Source organism: Podarcis gaigeae, assembly GCF_964106915.1.
Source record: "Podarcis gaigeae genome assembly, chromosome: 11".
Taxonomy (NCBI): Eukaryota; Metazoa; Chordata; class Lepidosauria; order Squamata; family Lacertidae; genus Podarcis; species Podarcis gaigeae.
The window spans coordinates 700,256-715,093 of NC_139687.1; the positions used below are offsets into that span (position 1 = coordinate 700,256).

Sequence of the window (14,838 nt, forward strand, 5' to 3'; positions counted from 1 at the left end):
TGAGTGCCTGAGGGTCCTGCTCTTGCCACTTACCATCTGGCCCAGGACGGGGCCTGAAGCCTCACAAGGACTGCTTGCTGCCTGCTGCCCAGGAGGACTCCCCTGAGTGAGTGCCTGAGGGCCCTGCTCTTGCCACTTACCATCTGGCCCAGGGCGGGGCCTGACAGGCCTCACTAGAACAGTTGTTACTGCAGGAGGGGCACAGAGCGTTTTAAAAATATTTTTAAAAATTTTCTTTTGGATTATTTGTATGTGGGGGGTGGGGGTGGGATGGATGTTTGGTTGGGTTTGGGGAATTATCTTTTTTATTTTGATGTTTTTGTAATTTTTACATTATTATTTTTTGTTTGTATTGTTTTATTGGTTTTGTTTGTTTGTTTAAGTTGTTATTTTGTTCTTAGGGGGAGGGGTCAGGGCTGCCGGGGAGTGGGCCCCAGCCCACAAAATGGCTGCGGCATGTTCCACAGGGGGGGATGCACTGGGACAACCGATCTCAATGATCACGGGTAGGAGGAGGAGCTACGCTAAGACCAGACCATGTCATTACAGAGGAGGCAGGTTTAGTCGTTGTCTGAGGACTATCCCTGCCTCCGGGTCTGGTCCTGACCGGATGGATACTAGAATCAGCAAGGGATACCCACATGACCTGAAGGTGCTGCTGTGCAATGCCAGGTCAATGATTCATAAGACCACTGCCATCCATGACTTGATCATGGATGGAGGACTTGACCTGGCATGTGTAACAGAGACTTGGTTGGATGAAGCAGATGGGCCTGTCCTTGCCACTGCTTGTCCACCAGGTTTCTCTTACGCACAGCAACCCAGGTCATGTGGGTGGGGAGGGGGGGTTGCAGTGATTTTTAGAAAGTCATTAGTTTGCACCAGGCGTCCTATTGGGAAGACCCAGTTTTCCGAGTGCATGTTCTGGAAGTTGGGCAATAGGGGCAGTACAGGATTCCTTTTGGTGTACCGACGTCCCCGCTGCACCAAGGATTCCCTGCCCGAGCTGCTTCAGGTCGTGGCGGATGTTCTCCTGGAGACACCTAACTTGGTCGTCCTAGGGGATTTTAACATCCATGCCGACACGACCTTACAAGCGGCAGCTCGGGACTTCGTGGAAAGCATGGCCTTCATGGGGCTGTCCCTGAATAAGTTTGGCCCAACCCATAGCCGCGTACATGCCTTGGACCTGGTGTTTACCTCTATGGATGTTGGTGATCTGACACTAAGTAAAAGCGAAACGAAAGAAGTGCCATGGTCAGATCACTTCCTGGTGCAACTGGACTTCTCTGTGACCCATCCCCTCTGCAGGGAGGTGGGACCAGTTTGGATGGTCCGCCCCTGCCACTTAATGGATCCAAATGGTTTCCAGAGAGTGGTAGGGGATGCTTTATCCCATGTTGATGGCCTTTCAGCTGATTCCCTGGTGGCCCGCTGGAATGTGGAGTTAAGCAGGGCTATTGACTGTTTGGCTCCGAAGCACCCTCTCTGATTGCATGGAGCCCGGAGAGCCCCGTGGTTTTCCACGGATATGAGGGCAATGAAACAAACGTTGAGACGGCTAGAGCGCCGGTGGCGGATAACTCATTCCGAATCTGACCGGACACAGGTTAGAGCTCAACGTCGAGCCTACCAAGTGGCGATAGCGACGGCGAAGAAGACTTTCTTCACCGCCTCTATTGCATCTGCAGAAAACAGCAGCAGGAGACTTTTTAAGGTGGTTCACAATTTAGCGGAACCACCTGCAACATCGGGGCCCAGTACGGGCCACATGTTCTCCTGCAATGATTTTGCAAAGTTTTTTGCAGATAAAATCGCTCAGATTCGGGAAGAAGTAGACTCCACCGTGGGAGCAGGGCCGGGGCGGGAGAGTGCAAGAGTTCTGTCTAGTCAAGTTGAGTGGTATCAATTCCAATCTGTTACCTCCGAGGATGTGGACAGGCTGCTTGGACGAGTGAATCCAACCACCTGTCTCCTGGATCCTTGCCCATCCTGGCTTATAAAAGCTAGCCGGGAAGGACTGGGCGATGGGCTTCGTGGGGTGGTGAATGCTTCCCTCCGTGAGGGAGCCTTCCCAGACCCGCTGAAAGAGGCGGTTAATAAACTGCTTCTTAAAAAACCATCTTTAGATGCGGCCACAATGGCCAACTATCGCCCAGTCTCAAATCTTCCATTCTTGGGCAAGGTGATTGAGCGAGCGGTTGCCGAACAACTCCAGGCACGCCTGGAAGAAGCGGACCATTTGGATCCCTTCCAGTCGGGATTCAGGCCTCATCATGGGACTGAAACTGCCTTGGTCGCACTGGTTGATGATCTCCGGCGAGCTGTTTCCTAGTTCTGCTGGATCTCTCAGCGGCGTTTGATACTGTCAGGGCAGTCCTGACAGATACCATCGACCATAACATCCTTCTGGACCGTCTTGAGGGACTGGGAGCTGGGGACACTGTCCTACAGTGGTTCCGCTCCTTCCTCCTAGGCCGTGTTCAGAAAGTGGTGGTGGGGGATGAGTGTTCAGACCCCTGGGCTCTCACTTGTGGGGTGCCTCAGGGTTGTGTCCTCTCCCCCATGCTTTTCAACATTTACATGCAGCCGCTGGGAGAGATCATCAGGAGGTTTGGGCTGGGTGTTCATCAGTATGTGGATGATACCCAGCTCTACCTCTCTTTTAAATCAGAACCAGTGAGGGCAGTGAAGGTCCTGTGTGAGTGTCTGGAGGCGGTTGGAGGATGGATGGCGGCTAACAGATTGAGGTTGAATCCTGACAAGACAGAAGTACTGTTTCTGGGGGACAGGAGGCGGGCAGGTGTGGAGGATTCCCTGGTCCTGAATGGGGTAACTGTGCCCCTGAAGGACCAGGTGCCTGGGAGTCATTTTGGACTCACAGCTGTCCATGGAGGCACAGGTCAAATCTGTGTCCAGGGCAGCTGTTTACCAGCTCCATCTGGTACGTAGGCTGAGACCCTATCTGCCTGCAGACTGTCTCGCCAGAGTGGTACATGCTCTGGTTATCTCCCGCTTGGACTACTGCAATGCGCTCTACGTGGGGCTACCTTTGAAGGTGACCCGGAAACTACAACTAATCCAGAATGCGGCAGCTAGACTGGTGAGTGGGAGCGGCCGCCGAGACCATATAACACCGGTCTTGAAAGACCTACATTGGCTCCCAGTACGTTTCCGAGCACAATTCAAAGTGTTGGTGCTGACCTTTAAAGCCCTAAATGGCCTCGGTCCAGTATATCTGAAGGAGCGTCTCCTCCCCCATCGTTCTGCCTGGACACTGATGGGGAACCAGGCAGACGGCCTTCTTGGTAGTGGCACCCACCCTGTGGAATGCCCTTCCAGCAGATGTCAAAGCGATAAACAACTACCTGACATTCAGAAGACATCTTAAGGCAGCCCTGTTCAGGGAAGTTTTTAACGTGTGATATTTTACTGTATTTTTGGTTTTTATGGAAGCCGCCCAGAGTGGCTGGGGAGGCCCAGCCAGATGGGCGGGGTATAAATAATAAATTATTATTATTATTATTATTATTATTATTATTATTATTATTACTACTACTTTATAATTACGCATTGGTTCACAGCAACAGTAACTGTAGGAGAACTGCCATCAGAGCCAAGAGGGGAGGTAAGGCTCCCCAATGATGCCGGAGAGGGAACCAGCAAGGAGAGAGGGAGAGCTTCCGCTGGGGAAGGAAATCAGAGTGACGCCAGGAAGAAAGGGGAGGCTGAGAGGGCTTCGGAGGGAGGGCTCCGAGACTCTTCCAGCGAGATCAGCAAGGAGAGCACCGGACCTCCTCTTGGCACACCTACTCTGCGCAGAAAGCTTCCGCGCAGGGACGCTAAGCGGAGACTTGGAGTCAAAGAATTTTTATGTTGGAAGAAGTTCAGGAAACGCCCACTGACGGATTCTGCCAGTGACTGAGACAGCCAAGGTGTAAGGGCTGTCCAGCCAGGGAAAGGTTTAGCCATACAACCCAGCCTGGAGCAGTTTGCAGCTTACGCACAAGCAACCCCAACTCCCATTACAGTAACACTAAAAACTATGCAGGCAGAATACAATCGTACCTCGGCTCCTGAACAATTGAAAATCGGAAGTGAGTGTTCCAGTTTTTGAACTTTTTTTGGAAGTTTTTCCGGCGTGCCTGTGCAATCGGAAACCAATTGGAAGCTGCCCCTTGGTTCCGAACATTTCCAAAGTCTAAAGGACTTCTGGAATGGATTCCTTTCGACTTCTGAGGTACAACTGTACTTATATTTATGGTATAACCAGCTTCAGGCATGTTCCTAACTAAAGCTGGAGCGAATGGAGGGATGCCAGCATCCAAGGCTGGTCAAATGAAAAGAGAGAGGAAGGGGCTAGTACAATATGCTCCTTCCTCTCCAGGATAGGAGGAGAAATGACATCACACTGAGCCCTCTCTACCAACTGTATTTCTATGATCTTAGTATTTGCCATTCAGCAATCTGGCTCTGTGGACTTAGCCCCTCCTCAAGCTAACTAGCAATAATATGCATTTGTTAGGTTTGGCTGCTAATTTCCCGCACTAATAAGACAGTAGTGGGTTGCGAATACTTTTCCTTGTAAGAGTTAAGGCAAATGGTACATAGATATGTAGGTAATCTTTTTTCATCTGTTGTGCATTTTCTCATACCCCATAGGATACATTTTTTCTACTATGGTGGTGCTTGTTCCCATCAGGCGTTAACAATTGCAATGTGCTACTGGGGTCAATAAATAGTTCTGTATTTAAGAATAAAGAGAGTATTTTCTTACATGCCAACAATGCCTCTCAATAAAGAAGACAACAATGATTGCTCATGACCACAACAACTGGTCAAATTGATCCGCTCTCATTAGAATACTATTAACCTAAAGGTAGTCTAGCATCCCTTATTCAGATAGATAGATAGATAGATAGATAGATAGATAGATAGATAGACAGACAGACATTGTAACTTTAGCATCCATCTTTTCTGAAACTTTCTGTTTTTTATAGAATTGATTTCTTTAATCTACAAACTCTTTCTGCTAGCATCTGTTTCAGTAGGGGATTGTTCAGTTCACAAAAAGGATCAGTCTGAAACAAAGTCTACTCAAAGTTACATAATTTAGTTCTTATGCAGGACATTAATCTTTTATAAAAGACCTTTTCAAGGCAGAAATGGGAAATTTGTGAATGAGCCATTCAGTTCCTCTACCAATTAAAAGTTTCATTTTAGGAATGAGCTTTTGTGCCTTGTTCTTAGCAAACTGCATGTTAGGAACTGTTATGCAACTTGAAAAATCTGATATTAATTAGTTTAAATAACACAATATTACCCACCGGCATGTTGCTTCTCATTTGAAAAATAAGTTGAAACTAGAGAATCGCCTGGCTAGGACGCAACATTAAGTTATAGTTTAAAATAAACTATGATTTAAGGGCATGAGTGCCTTTCTCCCCCCTCACTCCAGGCTCTGCTCGGCAGAGGAAAAGAAAAAGTCATAATCTTGCTTGTTGTGCCATGTGAGCCAAGGCCTGTGGTCTCTTTCCTCCATGCACACAATGAGTGGTAAACCAAGAAGTAACTAGTTTGGTCCCCTGTGTGACAGAATCAGGAGCAAGGAAGAGCGGAGCTGTTGTGTACATTAAACCACATTTTTAATTTAAAATGTGGTTTAATGTTGTGTGGAATTGAGACATCTTCTTTAGAATTAAATAAGCTGCTGTGCCTGACTCAGAATATGTTTGCTGTCAAGATTCTTGAAGCCATAGGTGTTAACTGATATGCTACTCTGAAAAGTCTTTTGTATTATATTTTGATTGGTGGAGTGTGCTGTGTGAATTTTCTCTCAGAATTCTCTTTCCTGGGTTTCATTCTATAAAACTCAAATGGAATGTATGTGAGATGATAGATAGATAGATAGATAGATAGATAGATAGATAGATAGATGATAGATAGATGATAGATGATAGAGATTCTGTCTTCTTAGCCATTATATTTTGTCTTGTAATCTTGTGTTTCTAGAATTTAAAGTAATCTGAGCTGCCAGCCATTTGTTTGGCTTGATTCTCTGCAATTTAAATTGCTAAATGGTTGGTTCTAATTTTCTTGGTTTTAAACAGTGCTTTTCTTCTAGAAAAAAGGTGCCAGTACTGCATACCCTTAAGTACCCCCAGAAAAAAAGCACTGGTTCTAAGCACAGCAGGCTCAACCAGGTATCCACTATAGTGGCTTCATAATAAAATCTGATTTGCTTTATTTTACTCTGAATACCTGTGGATGATAAAGAACATACAAGCATAAAAATGTGCGATATTTTCTTTGGAAAAAACAGTATAACAAAAATACAAATTCAGCTACCTATCTCTTTTAAATAACTATGTGATCAGCATGAGGAAATATTCCTCATTAGGTTTGTAGGAATTTTTAACATCTACATATTAGAGGCCCACCTCTTGAAGAAAAAACCCACCCCAGAAAATAACCTGAAAATATATTATCAGTCATTATCGCTGCATTCCACTTCTGTTATGTTTGAAATACAAAGAGCCAGGGAAAATCAGCTCTTCAAAGTAAACTTCCAATATTTAGTCCTCTCCTTGATTGAACAATAGTCCACGGACAGGCTATTTGAAGGCACACACGGGATTTTTCTCGAGCTTCTCCTCTCTTGGCCCATTAATTATATTGCTAATGGAGACCCAGCACCACTCCTTAAGCAGAGCCAGTAACTTCTTTCTCCAGAAGTGGTACAGCAATCTTCCCTCAACACTAACCACCAGGCCCATTAGTTGCAACTAGGCCTTGCCAGTCAGCTCTATGGGTGTGTGCACTGATGGGTCCTCTTATTGCAGGGGAGTCAGTGTGTTGCATCCAGATGTTGTTCAGCTGTAGTTCCCATCATCCCTGGCCATTGGTTGTGCTAGTTGGCACTGATGGGATTTGAAGTCCAAGAACATCTGGAGGGAAGAAGAAGAAGAAGAAGAAGAAGAAGAAGAAGAAGAAGAAGCGGCGTTTGGATTTGATATCCCGCTTTATCACTACCCGAAGGAGTCTCAAAGCGGCTAACATTCTCCTTTCCCTTCCTCCCCCACAACAAACACTCTGTGAGGTGAGTGGGGCTGAGAGACTTCAAAGAAGTGTGACTGGCCCAAGGTCACCCAGCAGCTGCAGGTGGAGGAGCGGAGACGCGAACCCAGTTCACCAGATTACGAGTCTACCACTCTTAACCACTACACCACACTGGGTACCATGTTTCTGCCTATTGGCTACCTTGTCTACTCTCCTTTTGCTTTTATAGCCCCACAGCTAATGTTCATAGGCATAATTTAGGGGTCCTAAGCACCTTCTGTCAAATAGAAACAGGTGCAGCTGAAAGAGAGGGCTTTGGAATTACAAGGCTACTATTCCATTTTAGGGTGTTTGAGCCAGATAAATGAGGCGGTAAGATCCAGAAATTCTGCCCTCTCATCTCCTGCCAGAACAGTGTAAAGATTAATAGAAGTTGCTGAAAGTTCCTCTGGTTCCTCGAAAGTCTTTTTCTTTCTGTTAGAAAGCCCCTGCTATAGAAGGAGCTAATACTGACTCAGGAAGGCTTGTACATGATCTGGTGGTGCTGGTGTTTTTCTTACTTGGAAGAGGTTTTTAGAACTGTGCAGCCCATGATGTCTGAAAGTCTTTTTCTGCATACTTTGTGGGATGCCAAGTTTCAATCTCTTTATAATGTACATATGTGTCATGAGAACCCATTTACAGCAAGCTGATATTTTAAAATTCTTTGTTTTTCCTTGCAGACTGCATCCTCAGCTATTAAAGGTGCCATACAACTGGGAATAGGATACACAGTGGGGAACCTCACATCCAAGCCAGACAGAGATGTACTTATGCAAGACTTCTATGTAGTGGAAAGTGTGTTTCTTCCCAGGTAAGGGTGGCTAATTTTCCACCTAAAAATTGTGTGCCTAATGCTTTATTCCATTTTTATCCTGCCTTTCTTCCACATTGTTCAGGGTAGTATACGTGTCCCCCTCCCTTTTTTAAAAATATTAAACTTTTGAAACCACCATGTAGATTTGCCTGAGATAAACCAGCTGGCCTAGGATCACTTTTTAAGCTTCATGGTTGTGCATGGATTTGAATCCTGGTAACGTTATAAGTCTAGCATCAGCAACCGTGATGCTGGTTTTTTTTTACATATTTATCACTTCTCAAGTATGGCTTAATTTAAAAGTATCCTTAAAAGTGGGATATAATTTTTCTTTAGTACAATGGAAAGAGGATTGCTTTGTGAACAGAAGGAAGAGCATGAATCCATATAAAATGAAAGATTCATTGAAAGTAATAACATTTCTTAGAAGATTTACCTAGAAAACTATTAAGCAGTTGATGTTTAGTAGAACGTAGTATTGTACTAACCTTTAAAAAAAAATAATACATGTGGTGGTGTGACTGCAGTTTAGCTGTTCATTTTATCTATAGTTGGAATCTGTTTTGAGGAAGAAGATTAATCTGTGAGCAGTCAGGGAGACTAGAAAGTCAACAAGACTGGCTGTTAGGCTATTCAACTACTTTATAATCTAGAACTATTGCACTGGAATGCAATTGGGACAATAGAATGGTGTTTGACTTGATGAAGTAATTACACAAAAGCAAAACCTGCGGATAATTTTCTACCTACAAGTCAAGTCAAATTTATTTACGGCTATTAGCCCATAAAATATGTACAAACCTAAAAGCACAGAAACATAAAAACCAATACATCTAACAACAGAAGGGGAACACCACGATGCAAGGGTGGGTCATTGAGCAGTGACAAATAACAGCTTGGGGCCCGGAAAAATCCAAGGGACGGTTCACAGAAAAAGGAGAACTGGAGACGAGATCTGTCATGCACTCTCATCATAACTGTCCGATTAGTTTTTGTTGTTGATGTTGTTTTTTGGTGGTTTTTGTGTGTGAGATAACCGCATTCAGGAATCTCGCCACCTGCAGAGTTACAGAAGGATCTGTATCCTGCAAAAGCAGTGCGGCATGTGACTCAACAGGCCTGCCAACCAAACTTTGCCTTATCCCTGTGCAGCTATCTTTAGTAACCATAACAGAACATTTTATTTCATAATAGTAATATTTGGAAATACTATGCTGAGAAATACAACATATCCCTCTATACTCTGAAACAATAGTGTATTCCTTGTACATGGTAGGGAATAAAAAAGGCATGTGAGTTTATGCCTTTTGTACACCATTTTCTTTGTCTTTCATGTTACTTCCATTATAAATAACCTCAACCGTGCAGATACAGTGGTACCTTGGGTTACATACGCTTCAGGTTACAGACTTCGCTAACCCAGAAATATTACCTTGGGTTAAGAACTTTGCTTCAGGATGAGAACAGAAATCACGCGGTGTCGGTGAGGCGGCAGTGGGAAGCTCCATTAGCTAAAGTTTAAGGTTAAGAACAGTTTCAGGTTAAGAACGGACCTCCGGAACGAATTAAGTACTTAACCCGAGGTACCACTGAACTCAATTGATAGTCCCATTTGCTCAAGTTGTCCAAGAAGTTTCTGTTATAAAGGTACCTGTATTCTCCAAGAAATGCTCTTACTATAACGTCAGGCTCAAACATCTCATTCCCTGATGGTTTGATTACAGCAACAATTGTCATTTGTTCAATATGACTAACATCAAGTGTGCAGTCCAGAATTATTGAGTAATATTTGGCTGAGTTTGCATGTGCTAAAATTTTTACTAGAAGCTGTATAAGCTCATTTTTTATATCTTTTTTCTAGGTAGTAAACCATTGTTTCACGATCTTTAACTCTGCACAAATGTTAATTCATAATAGGATCAAAAAAGACTAGATAAGACAAACTTCAAAAAACTCAATTGCTAGCACTGTACAACTTTTCAGTTCTACCACGGAATGTCAAGTTTTGCAATGCAAAAAATTCTGAGCAAAGCAATCAAACATTCCAAGATTTGTTGTCATTATTGTTCTTCGTGCCTAATTTTCGGTTGGTAAATATCTTCAATTGTTTTTCCTTTAGATAAGTACAATTTAAGTTATCCAGGTCTGATAGCTTTTTAAATTGTCAGTATTCCTCTCGGGTGAATACAGAATTGCACCAATGTTCTTCCAGTCTTTTGAACCTGTTTCTTGTACAGTTGAAGCACCTTTTTTTTTTTGCTGAACAACTTACAGCAAAAAACAACAACCCACATCTTTTGAGGTTGAACCATGGATGACACACTTCTTCATCATTTGCTAGTCTCCTCTTGTAGAAAATCTTCTGATTTTAGTCTTTGGGGAAATCATGGGACAATGTATAAATTATCACTGCAATAGTTAGCCAAGTTAGCAGGGTAACTAATTCAAGTTAGGCACAATACCATCTTCTTCTGCAGACTCTGCAGTACTCTCACTTCTTGACATCCTCGTTTTCCTCTGCGTGTTTTTCCAGAAATATCTCCAATCTGTGAAACTTCTGTCTTAGTGGTAGTAGGAGCACCACATTCTGCTCCCTCAGTGCTGGTTTCAACAGGAATATAGACATATTCATGTTTTTCAATTGCTTTCTTTGTACAAAGGTATTTCAGGAAGACTTCCTTGCTTTGCTTACGCCTTAGCTTTTTCTGCCTTTTGTTGCCAAATTGAGCTCCAGATGGTCATTTTTTAATCATCCATAGCTCACTAGAAAAATGAAAAATGAATAAATTTTCTAAATAAGCTATGACTGTAAAATTTTAAATTAAGTGCATTTTCACTTTGTGTGTGTATATAACTTCCAGTCAACTCTGTGGTCTATTTCATATATACATAAACAATTCTAATGTATGAATTACTTCAAAAATGATAAAATTCATCAAAATATATAATGGAATTAAAATGTTATCAAACATTTATAAGATACGACAAAGATTAATTTTTATATCACTGTGCCCCTCAAAGGTCAGTACTGTACCCCTCTGAGGTCTGCCCCAGGCAGTGGCCTCATTGGCCCTGACAGACTGTTTTAGAAAAAGGTTCGTAATTTGAGAGTTCTCCTGAATCTGCTCTTGCCACTTGATGTGCAGGTGGCCTCAGTGACAAGAGTGCTTTCCATCAGGTCAGCCTGCTGGTGCAATTACAGCCCTACCTGGACGCTGATAATTTGGACACAGTAATCTACCGTATTTTTCGCTCTATAACACGCACCAGACCATAACACGCATGTAGTTTTTAGAGGAGGAAAACAAGAAAAAAATATTCTAAACGAAACAGTGGATGTATGATTTTTGTGGCTCATGCTGTGGCCACAAACATGTGATCTGACGGTGAGTTTGGGGTACCCCAATGCATAAATCCTGAGGATCCATGTGGATCCATGCTAAAGTCGCCCTAAAGTCGCAGGGGCGCTGGAAGTCGCAGGGGCATTGGGGGAGTGAACGGGAAGCAAGAGAAAGAGAACAATGCCCCCCCCCTCTCTCTCTCTCTCTCACACACACACACACACACACACACACACACAGAGTATCAATCCTAAAGTCGCAGGAGAGCGCAGGGGCGCTGGGAGAGTGAAGGGGAAGCAAGAGGAGGAGAACGCTCCCCCCCCACAGAGTATCAATCCTAAAGTCGCAGAGGCGCTGGGAGAGTGAACGGGAAGCAGGAGGAGAACGATAGCTCAAGCACACAGACAGCCCCTACAGTGGCTAATCCAAAATCGGACAGCAAAAAACTGCAGGCAGGGACGGGTTGTTTTAAAGCAGCCAACCCCGCTCTGCTTCTCTCCCTCCTCCCCGGCTCCGCTAGCTGACAGGAGCCGCTTACACCCGATTTGCTGTTTCAAAGCGAGCCACGGACTGCTCACGACTGCAGCAGATTCCCCCGCCATCCGTAGGCATTCGCTCCGTAACACGCACAGACATTTCCCCTTACTTTCTAGGAGGAAAAAACTGCGTGTTATGGAGCGAAAATTACGGTATGTTCTCAGGTTGGATTATTGCAACACACAGTACAAGAAGCTACCTTTCAAAATGGGTCGGAAGCTCCAGTTAGGGCAGAGTGCAGCTGCCTGGCTGGTGACAGGTTCAAGACAAATAGATCACAAAACACCAATTCTGTTCCAAATACACTAGCTGCCTTAAAGCTTCTGAGCCCAATTCAGAGTGCTGGTTTTGACCTTTAAAGCTCTTTTTGGTTCAGGCCCCAATATCTTCTGGAATGCCTCTCACACTATAAACCCTAGATCTTTGTATGAGGCCCTTCTCTAGGTCCCGCCTCTTAGGGAGGCTCAGGGGGCTTTTGCCATTGGGGCTCTCCGTCTGTGGAATGCACTTCTCAGTAGGTTCCAATGTGCCCCTTCGCTGACATATTTTCAACATCTGGTAAAGACTTCTCCCCCCCCCCACCTTTTAATGTGCCTTCAAAGCTTCCTGTGGCTGATATGTGGCCTGTTGTTTTCTCTGTTTTGTTTATAAATGCATTTCTTTGTGTTTTTAAGAGTATTGTAAGACACTTGGAGATCTTTGGATAACAAGAGACTAACAAATCTGAGTGATAACAATAAGCAAACTCTGAATTCCTTCATTTACTTTCAAAAGGAAATTAATAATAATAATAATAATAATAATAATAATAATAATAATAATAATTTATTATTTATTATTTATACGCCGCCCATCTGGATGAAAAGTAGGTTCAAATGAAAATGGCATGAATGTATTTTGGATATACGCAGTACACTTGTTGACTGATAGTTACCATGGCACACAAATATGACTGAGTGCTTGCTTTGCATTAGGTTTTTGCCTTGAAGCTGCATTTGGGATATTATGCAAATAGTTTCTCATCTTCTTTGCAACCTTCCCTAGATAAAAGGATGTTGTTGCCTTGCTTGCCTTGCCATCCAGCAATAAAATGGTTGCAGTTTTTGAATTTTGAAATAAATGATGAGGACCAGTTATTTAGCTTTTGATAGCGCAACTATTAAAGAGTTCCCAAGTAGATGACAATTATTATCTGTGATAATAATAATTATTATCTGTGAGTTTTCCTCCACCCCCCTCTAAATTTCATCCGTAATCACAAGGGTTTGGGAAGGGTTCCTTCATGACGGTGCTGCACTTCTGCAACTCTGCCTAAGCTGTGTGAGCTCACCCAGGATGAGAAACTGGTCTCACGCGTCTGCATCAGATTTGATTCTTCTAATATCTGAAGGGGGGCTGCATTTGTCCTGATTTGCTTTGTTCACTTAATTGTGATATTATAACTTGTAATAGTAGGCTATGTATAAAGGTAAAGGGACCTCTGACCGTCAGGTCTACTCACGGATGACTCTGGGGTTGCGGTGCTCATCTTGCTTTACTGGTTTGTAAAAGAGCACCATATTTCCAAGTTAGGAAATTGATTTTTTCCATTGACTCTGAAGAATTTCACACCTGAAACACACAGGGCTCTTTCCCCACTCCTGCCCAGTTCACTGTTTTCTAGCACCATTTGAGAGTCTTTTTTCTCTCGCCACTCCTCACCTGTTGGCTACTACAACATTTGATGCAGAATTGGGCAACCTCTATAAAAACACAGCATAGCTCCACCCCTATACTCAAAGACAAATGTGGGCTGCTTTAATGATGTATCATATTCATATCAAAAAGTTCCACAAAAAAGAAGTCTAGTTCTTTTGAGCATGAAAAAAATTACTTTGCAATTTCTTTTTCTTTTCTTTTGGTGGTGGTGTTACAAAAGTCGGTTGAGTCCAAGCCAGAACAAGAACTGAACAGCATTCTGTTAGTTTGAGGCACAGTTGCTTTCCTTTAACTATTTTCAGGACACATTCATGGAATTCAGATGTGCATGCATATCTCCATTCTACTGGGCTAGAAATCATACTCCTACAGTGGTACACAGACACTACCTTCTGCAGTGATTTAAAGATGTAGCCTTTGGCATGGCTAGGGTAAATCCACTGGGTTTCCTTCATTTACTCCTGAAGCAATACACGATCACAAAAATTAACACCTTTTGTCAGATAAGAGCTTGAGTTATCGTGGAGGATATTTTTCAACAGTGCTTAATGCTCCATTAGCAAAAAATATTGGCATTCTGTGTTAATGCCTTAAGCCCAGGGGTGGGGAGTCTACAGAGGCTGTTTTCCCAAGACTATGCCCCCCCCCCCGGATGTCACAGGTGACATCAAGTGTGAGGCAGGTGAAGACATGGCTTCCAAGGAACAATTGGAGCTCACCGTTGTTCATTTGCAAGTAGGGCCCACTAACCATGCAGATTAGCTGATCTGCACTGACAGTGAGCCCCACTGGAATTGCTGCACTAACGGCTTTCCCATGGAGCTTGCTTTGTCTCTGTCAAACAACATCTGCTAACGGACTTCAAAGGAGCTTGCAATAACTGCCAGTCCCTAGTTACAGTGACCTGTGCTCCACCTGCCAACCTACAGTGGAGAAATGGCTTAGTCTCTTTTTAGAAGAGGAGAGAAGCATATTAAGCTAAAATTGTCTGAGAATGTATTGAAACTTCATATCCTGTTTAGGATATGACACCTGTTTAGTCATGTTGGCTTGCTCCTGCCTGCTTCAGCTCTGCACTGTGCTTTTGGGGCAGTTTTTTTTTAAAGGTTTGTATTTATAGTAAGATTTCTGTTCTTAACGAATTTGTGTAATACCTTTAAATTTCTCTTTTCAATTCAGTGAAGGGAGCAATTTGACCCCTGCTCATCATTATCCTGACTTCAGATTTAAGACATATGCTCCTTTAGCCTTCCGCTACTTCAGAGAACTTTTTGGTATTAAACCTGATGACTACTTGGTAAGAATTTACATCCCCCCCCCCCTACAAAAATAGGAGTGGTATGGAAT

General features: G+C 43.4%; 1 protein-coding gene across 6 annotated transcripts in view; it reads left to right on the forward strand.

The window, feature by feature from the left end:
- The window catches only part of PIP5K1B (phosphatidylinositol-4-phosphate 5-kinase type 1 beta), a 108,326-nt gene that overhangs the window by 34,238 nt on the left and 59,250 nt on the right, over positions 1–14,838 (forward strand). For all 6 annotated transcript variants that reach the window (XM_083702048.1, XM_083702049.1, XM_083702052.1 and 3 more), the window contains exons 4-5: positions 7,782–7,912; positions 14,671–14,788. In XM_083702048.1, the coding sequence (XP_083558174.1) occupies positions 7,782–7,912; positions 14,671–14,788 (249 nt within the window). The remainder of the gene's footprint in view (positions 1–7,781; positions 7,913–14,670; positions 14,789–14,838) is intronic.